The sequence below is a fragment of the Takifugu flavidus genome, chromosome 9 (genome assembly GCF_003711565.1).
Source record: "Takifugu flavidus isolate HTHZ2018 chromosome 9, ASM371156v2, whole genome shotgun sequence".
NCBI classification, from domain to species: Eukaryota; Metazoa; Chordata; class Actinopteri; order Tetraodontiformes; family Tetraodontidae; genus Takifugu; species Takifugu flavidus.
In genome coordinates, this window is record NC_079528.1 from 9300040 (window position 1) to 9307742 (window position 7703).

At 51.2% G+C, this 7703-nt stretch overlaps 1 protein-coding gene across 2 annotated transcripts in view; it reads left to right on the top strand.

Annotated features, from left to right (window-relative positions):
* Positions 1 to 857: 857 nt before the first annotated feature.
* abca1b (ATP-binding cassette, sub-family A (ABC1), member 1B) overlaps positions 858 to 7703 on the top strand; it is a 32081-nt gene continuing 25235 nt past the window's right edge. For both annotated transcript variants that reach the window (XM_057043450.1, XM_057043451.1), the window contains exons 1-5: positions 858 to 1109; positions 2125 to 2228; positions 2707 to 2800; positions 4570 to 4711; positions 4954 to 5072. In XM_057043450.1, coding sequence (XP_056899430.1) covers positions 2163 to 2228; positions 2707 to 2800; positions 4570 to 4711; positions 4954 to 5072 — 421 coding nt within the window. In that variant the 5' untranslated portion in view covers positions 858 to 1109; positions 2125 to 2162. The remainder of the gene's footprint in view (positions 1110 to 2124; positions 2229 to 2706; positions 2801 to 4569; positions 4712 to 4953; positions 5073 to 7703) is intronic.

Below are 7703 nucleotides of genomic sequence, written 5' to 3' on the forward strand. Positions count from 1 at the left end.
TCCTCGTGCTCTCTGACGCCTTCGCCTGCCAGTGTCACGTGGTACCAACAACCCCCATCTGACAGTTAGCGGCTGCTACCGCCGCTGTCCAGCAGGGGTCAGTGTAACCCAACAGCAGGGGACAGACAGGCAGGCAGACAGACAGGCAGGCAGGCAGACAGACAGACAGGCAGGCAGACAGACAGACAGGCAGGCAGGCAGACAGACAGGCAGACAGGCAGGCAGACAGACAGACAGACAGACAGGCAGACAGACAGACAGACAGGCAGGCAGACAGATGTTCCGGTTCTCTAACGGCCCCACTAGTTTGAGCAGAGTCAGCAGTTGTTCTAATACTGGTAATACTAGTAATCCGCAGTCACTAATACTCTCTCAGAAACGGTGGATAACATGATCGATTATCGCCTTAAATAAGAATCAATTAGCTGTCAATAACAAGGCGGCTCAGTAATCTGCCGCTCTGTAACATCCAACCTACCAAAGGTCAGAGTTCACCTGCTAAAGTAAAACTTCCCATTATATGAACTCGTTGTCTGAAAGAAAAGCCAAAGAGCCGAAATGATTCCTGAATATTCCCCATTTCCGCCCTCTGTTCTCGCCGACCTGAGAAAGGAGACCTTTATTCTGAAGGTCCCACCGGAACCCGCTCCCGCCCCCACCCCCCGCAGCTTGATTGTCGCGAGTAGATGCTGTCAGACAGGACGGAGGTGCGGAGAGCCGAGGAGGAGAAGGAGCAATAGGAGAGCCGAGGAGCAGAAGGAGCAATAGGAGAGCGAGGAGGAGAAGGAGCAACAGGAGAGTGAGGAGGAGCAACAGGAGAGTGAGGAGGAGCAACAGGAGAGCCGAGGAGGAGAAGGAGCAACAGGAGAATCGAGGAGGAGAAGGAGCAACAGGAGAATCGAGGAGGAGAAGGAGCAACAGGAGAACCGAGGAGGAGAAGGAGCAACAGGAGAACCGAGGAGGAGAAGGAGCAACAGGAGAACCGAGGAGGAGCAACAGGAGAGCGAGGAGGCGCAACAGGAGAGCGAGGAGGCGCCGCTCTGGAGGAACGTGGATGAACTTTGCCAGACGTGATTTCAGTGTTTGTTGAAGCTGAAGCGACTAAAGAGGTGAGAAGTTTAACGCGCTTTAGAAAGTTCTGGTTCCGACGCACAGGTAAATCTTTCTCACTTTACAACGTAACTTCCTGCTCACATCAGAATCACATATGAAGGAAATATATACATGAAAGAAACATGTTTAAGGCACGATTTCACTTTGAAAGCGCTGATGACGTCACTTTCATTCATTAACATTTATTCACTTTTTTTCGATTTATTTCAAGTTCTGGAACCAAAAAAGTCTAAAAGAAGAAGATGAGAACAAAGAGATGAGAGTTAGACAAAAAGCAAAATATCATGTTTATATAAGACAGACAGACAGGTAGACAGACAGGCAGGTAGACAGACAGGCTGACAGACAGAGAGACAGAGAGAGAGACAGACAGACAGGCTGACAGACAGACAGACAGGCAGACAGACAGATACGCAGACAGACAGAGAGACAGACAGAGAGAGAGACAGACAGACAGACAGAGAGACAGACAGGCAGACAGACAGACAGACAGACAGAGAGGCAGACAGACAGGCTGACAGACAGACAGACAGACAGACAGGCAGACAGACAGACAGGCAGGCTGACAGACAGACAGACAGAGAGAGAGACAGACAGACAGACAGACAGGCAGACAGGCTGACAGGCTGACAGACAGGCAGACAGACAGACAGGCTGACAGACAGACAGACAGAGAGAGAGAGACAGACAGACAGGCTGACAGACAGACAGAGAGAGAGACAGACAGACAGGCTGACAGACAGGTAGTGATGACTAGTGGTGCTCTACAGATCAGAACTCATTGATTGATTGAGGGAACATCTGTAATCACATCTGGACATGTGATCTCATCGGTTCTGTAAGGTTCTGACCCGTTTCTAAGGTTGTTGTGTGTTCTGGAACATGTTTATTGTCATGTAACCTGTCATGTTTCCACGGGGTGACGGAGCAGAAGGGGGGAGTCTAGTGTGGGATGTGACCTTTGACCCGTCACCTTTGACCCCGGCTGACACGTTCGTGTGTTTGATCCAGACTTGGACCATTGGAGCCGGGACGGAGCTGCAGCCAGGATGTCCGTGTGGACCCAGCTGAGCCTGCTGCTGTGGAAGAACTTCACCTCCAGGCGCCGACAGACGGTCAGTAATCCCTCTGGTGATCCACTGGGATCCGATCCTGATCCACTGGGATCTGATCCACTGGGATCTGATCCTGATCTACTGGGATCCGATCCTGATACACTGGGATCTGATCCACTGGGATCTGATCCTGATCTACTGGGATCTGATCCTGATCCACTGGGATCTGATCCTGATCCACTGGGATCCGATCCTGATCCACTGGTTTCACCCAATCAGACCAGGGTTGGTTGATCACAGGTGGTCCTGAATGGTTCCCAGGTGATCTGACCTTGAAAACTCCTTCCTGCAGATCACTTCCTGCCTCCCTTCTGTTGGTCCTCAGTAGATTCAGTGGATCCTTCCTGTTCTCCTGTCTATGCACGCTCACCTGTGTCCACCTTTGGTGATCCACAGAGATCCGTGTGGTTCTACAGGGATCTGTAGAGATCTCTCAGTAAGTGAAGCATGATGCGATGACTTCCTGTCTGTGTTCCAGCTCCAGCTGCTGGCCGAGATCATCTGGCCCCTGCTCATCTTCTTCATCCTCATCACCGTGCGCCTCAGCTACCCCCCCTACGAGCAGCACGAGTGTAAGTTCAGCAGCTCTTGGATCACCAGGGGATCCGGTGTTCGCTCCTCATCAGCAGATGGGTTCTGAGATGGTTTCTGGTCTTGGTCCTGATCTCCTGATCTGGCTGGCTGCTGGTTGGTGACCAGGGTGCATGCTGGGAGTAGATCCCACTAAAGTTGTGGCTACTCGTCAGCTGTAGCGCGTCAGTGTGAAGATCCAGTAACTGCTGATCAGGAGTTGTGATTAGTTCCTGCTGAGCTGTCAGTCCATTATCAGAAGCTCTGAAGGTCACGGCTCCATAAATCAATCATTCATTTATGTAGTGCAGATAACAGGAAGCTAAGCTAACCACCTGACCCAGAAGCAGATCTCTGGGCTCCTGTAGAGGCCTGTGGGCCCTCATCCTGCTCTGCTCTGATCTCCACCTTCTGCAGCGCTGGAATGTTCATCTGTGAATCACCAGCAGGTTCAAACACGTCTCACGTGGTTCAGCTTCCTTCTCCTCACTCTGAACCTTCACGCATGAAGATCAGCAGCAGCCCATAATATGGTGGAGGAAGGAAAACCTGATGGAAAAGACTGCTCCCAGATCTGCCTGTCTGCCTGTCTGCCTGCCTCCCTGCCTGTCTGTCTGCCTGCCTGCCTGCCTGCCTGTCTGCCTGTCTGCCTCCCTGCCTGCCTCCCTGCCTGTCTGTCTGCCTGCCTGCCTGTCTGCCTGCCTGCCTGTCTGCCTGCCTGCCTGTCTGCCTGTCTGCCTGTCTGCCTGTCTGCCTCCTGCCTGCCTGCCTGCCTGCCTGTCTCCCTGCCTGCCTGCCTGCCTGCCTGCCTGTCTGCCTCCCTGCCTGTCTGCTGCCTGCCTGCCTGTCTGCCTGCCTGCCTGCCTTTCTGCCTGTCTGCCTGTCTGCCTGTCTGCCTGCCTGCCTGCCTTTCTGCCTGTCTGCCTCCCTGCCTGTCTGTCTGCCTGCCTGTCTGTCTCCTGTCTGCCTGCCTGCCTGCCTGTCTGTCTGTCTCCTGTCTGCCTGCCTGCCTGCCTGTCTGTCTGCCTGCCTGCCTGTCTGCCTGTTTTAGTCCTGATTGCTGTATTGATCTGTGTTTCAGTGCTTAATTAGAGAAAGTGGGTGGAGCCTCTGCTGAGTATCAAAGAAAGGAGCTTCTCCTCCTTATCTTATCAGTCTGGATTAGAGCGAGCCCATCTGACAGTGTCACAGTCCTAAAGGTTCCTGATAGCAGCTTCTTCAGCCTGGCCGTGTTGGTGCGGGGGGTAAAGGTTCTCAGATGATAATAATCCAGTGGGAGCTTATCTACCTGTTCACATCAACATATGGATGGTTTGTTCCAACACAGTGGGGAGATAAACGGTCGACATCTTCAGATGAACTCTGGCAGTCCACGTGTCCCCGTCCTGATGGTCCTGATCGTCCCTCAGAGCAGGCGGGAAACACCAGTAGACCCTCAGAGTCAGAGAGTTTTATACGCCTTTGAACGATCAGAAAGCCCATGTGTTAGCATCCCACGTACGCTCAGCAGCTTAGCTAATGCTAAAGGAGCACAATCACCTGGAACAATCACAAGTACCTGGAACCAGATTCATTCCTCAGGTTCCCTGACTTGTTGCTGAATGAGGAACCCAGTAGACCTCCTGAGCTCCTCCCAGTTCACACCAATCCGTGTGCTTTTTCCCAATTTCTGTGCCATAAATATAAGAATCTAGAGCATAGCGATGTCTAAACCTGTTGAGAAAGATCGTGGATCCCTTCCTATTTGCAGATGTGTTCTACCTTCCTGTAGGCCATTTCCCCAACAAGGCCATGCCGTCGGCTGGAACGCTGCCCTGGCTGCAGGGGATCCTCTGCAACGCTAACAACCCCTGCTTTAGAAGCCCCACGCCTGGGGAGTCTCCTGGTGTCGTTGGGAACTTTAATGACTCAATGTGAGTAAAAAACAGACTCTTTGCTTTAGAATTCTCCTGTGATCAGAGCCCAAGCAGCACGGAGGCACCATGGGGGCTTCTGGGGGCCTAGACCCTAAAGGGGCGTTGATGAGCCCCCTCACCCATAGTGGTCTGGGCCAAGGCCAGGGATGGTCCACCGTTCCACCGTTCTGTCTTTTGTTCATGTTTCCCTTCAGACGTAATCAGGTTTTGGTCGGTTTGCTTCTCTGTTGTTTGCTCAGAATCTCTCGCCTCTTCTCGGACGTCAAGAAGATTCTTCTGTACAGTCAGAACGATAAAAACCTGGACGGGTTTAAGGAGCTGTCCCGGGCGCTGCAGCTGCTGCAGGACCGTCGCTCAGGTAGGAGGCGTGCCGCCACATCTTGGCGTCTTTGACTGCAGGGAAACCTGAGAAGATGTTCTCCAGCCTCCCACCACACAAAGAATTTCTTCCTTTGTCTCATGTTTTCTGTTTTTGTGTCTGCGGGGGCTGTTTTGGTCCCAGGCCTGCTGGAACCTGCCAGCCCCTCCCACTGCGCTCGGCCTCCCTGCGCAGGGGGAAGAGGGCGTGTCCTCAGGTGTTCTCACCTGGTGAGAGTTCAGTGAGCACAGCCTCAGCAGGCGACGCTCAGCACAGCCTCATCTCAGCACGCCACACTGGCGGCGGCGTGCTGAGCGTCACCGGGTTCAAGAGTCGGACTGCAGCTGAACAAACACCCAGAGAGACACCAGGACACGTCCCGATGTTCCGAGGACAGTCAGCAAGGGGACATTGATGACTGAGGTCTGATCTAATCAGACAATCAGTCAGAAAATCATCATATGGTTGATTCAAAGATTGTTTGTTTGTTTGTTTTTTAAACCAGTCAGGCGTGCTTCCATAACCTTTGTAAAGCTGTTGGTTGGCGGTCAGACGCAGACGTCTGCTGTGACCCGTGATGGCGCTGCCTGCTGATTGGCTGAGAGTCATGCAGCGAGAGCTTGTTGAAGCAGAAACTTGGCTCTGTGGGGAACTTCCTCATTTAACCAATCACATCAGTCTGGAACGGTGCGCTCAGACAGCCCAGCGTGTCCCCTGACCTGTCCCGGGTTCACTCTGTCCCTAAAACAGCGAACATGACTCAGCAGTTTTACTGGCAGTGGTCACTCTCTAAGATCCCAGCGGCTGAATCAAGAAATGGAAGCATCAGTAAGAAATAGATGATTAACTGATGACATCACTTCCTCCTGCAGAGTGTCAACATCGGGGCAGAAACGTGTCCTGTGTTAGTCACTTCATTCACATGGAAACTGGAGTGTAAGTAAGTTAGTGTTACTGTTAGGGTTAGAGCTAGGGTTAGGGTCAGGGTTCAGGGCTAGGGTTAGGGTTAGGGTCAGGGTTAGGGTTCAGGGTTAGGGTTAGGGGCAGGGTTAAGTTCAGGGCTAGGTTTCAGGGTTCAGGGCTAGGGTTCAGGGCTAGGGTTCAGGGTCAGGGTTAGGGTCAGGGTTCAGGGTCAGGGTGCGACTGATATCGGTGCTCCGTATCCGACCGAGACACCCAGCTAATGAGATGGAAAACCGAGGCGCTCTGGCAAGTTTACGCCTTGATCGGACTTCAACGCAACAACACGTGCTCCTGATCCACAACCTCCATGCTGGTTATGACCCCGGAAATAAACCATCCAAGAAAGCTGCCGTTGGCATGCGGCGTTCTTGTCTGCCCCTCAGAATCAACATGACCACGAGGGAGAGCGAGCTGACCTGTACGATAAGTGACGCCTACATTACGTAGGTGTAACAAAGCTGCCGGATTCTCCAGCTTCCTGTTGATAGCAATGCTCCGGCTGTCTCATGTTACCCAATAGGTCAAGCAGAAAGGGGCCATATTAACCTGCTGAGAGATGTATATCGCCCCCTAGTGTTGCGGAGGACCTCTCCCCCATCAGCTATTCAAGTGTGATTGTGTAGAACAGGGGTGGGGAACCCCCGGCCTCCGGGCCATATACGGCCTACGAGACCATTTCTACCGGCCGGCAACGCAATAAGATTTTTATATTTTATATGTGCACTTATACAGTGGGACCGTTCGCTAAACTCCGCGAGCTGCGAGTAGCAGCGGTAGCGTATTTTTGCCTTTCGTATCCTGAAATTTCTTTCGTAACAAGAGGAAATATTTTCCCGTTTTCTGAGATAAAACGGACGGTTATGTTATGTCCGAGTCAAGGTCAGGGTCAGTGAACACAGCATGTGATGTACGTAGTGGGCTGGACTGATTGACACGGACGAATAATGCCTAGCGAAACACGCTAAACTCGACGAGTTGAAAGGACAGACGCGTTTGGATAAAATTAATGCTTTTTGTCGGAGTGTGGAGGCTCAACAAGCAGCTTTCACACGACCATGTACCGACAGAGAGAATATTACGCGTGCAAGTTTTGTGGTGAGTGAATTAATAGCCACGAAGCTGAAACCTCACACCGAAGGAGAGTTCGTGAACGTGCCTCGTAGCCGCCGCTGAGTCGCTCGCGCCGGACAAAGCAAAATTGTTTCAAAGCGTGAATTTTTTTTCGTGAATAACTATTGAGCTAAGACATATATTGTTATGATTCCAGTGGCTAACGGTATGTTTTTATGGTCAAGGAATCTAAATATGTAGTCAAAGTATATGTGGGACTAATATTTATGGTGGAAATCACAATATGCCAGGAATTGTTGCACTTGGCGGAGGTCTGCGCTCTCCGAGTGCTTTCTAGTTGTTATTATTATTGTCTTTATCGTTCTTTCTTTTTCATTTATTTTCTTGATTATCTTGTTGTATTGCAGTTTTTGTGAGTAGAGGCCTCAAACAGGCCCTTACGGGTCTCTTGCCTCAACTCTGCACCATGATCATGAAAACATATTTTACTTGTTTGTCATTTTATTCTATTTTTTTTGGTGATTTTATATGCATTTGTGCTAAATAAATAATTCAAACTCAAATGCAGCAATCATGAGACTTAGTAACACAGTGGTT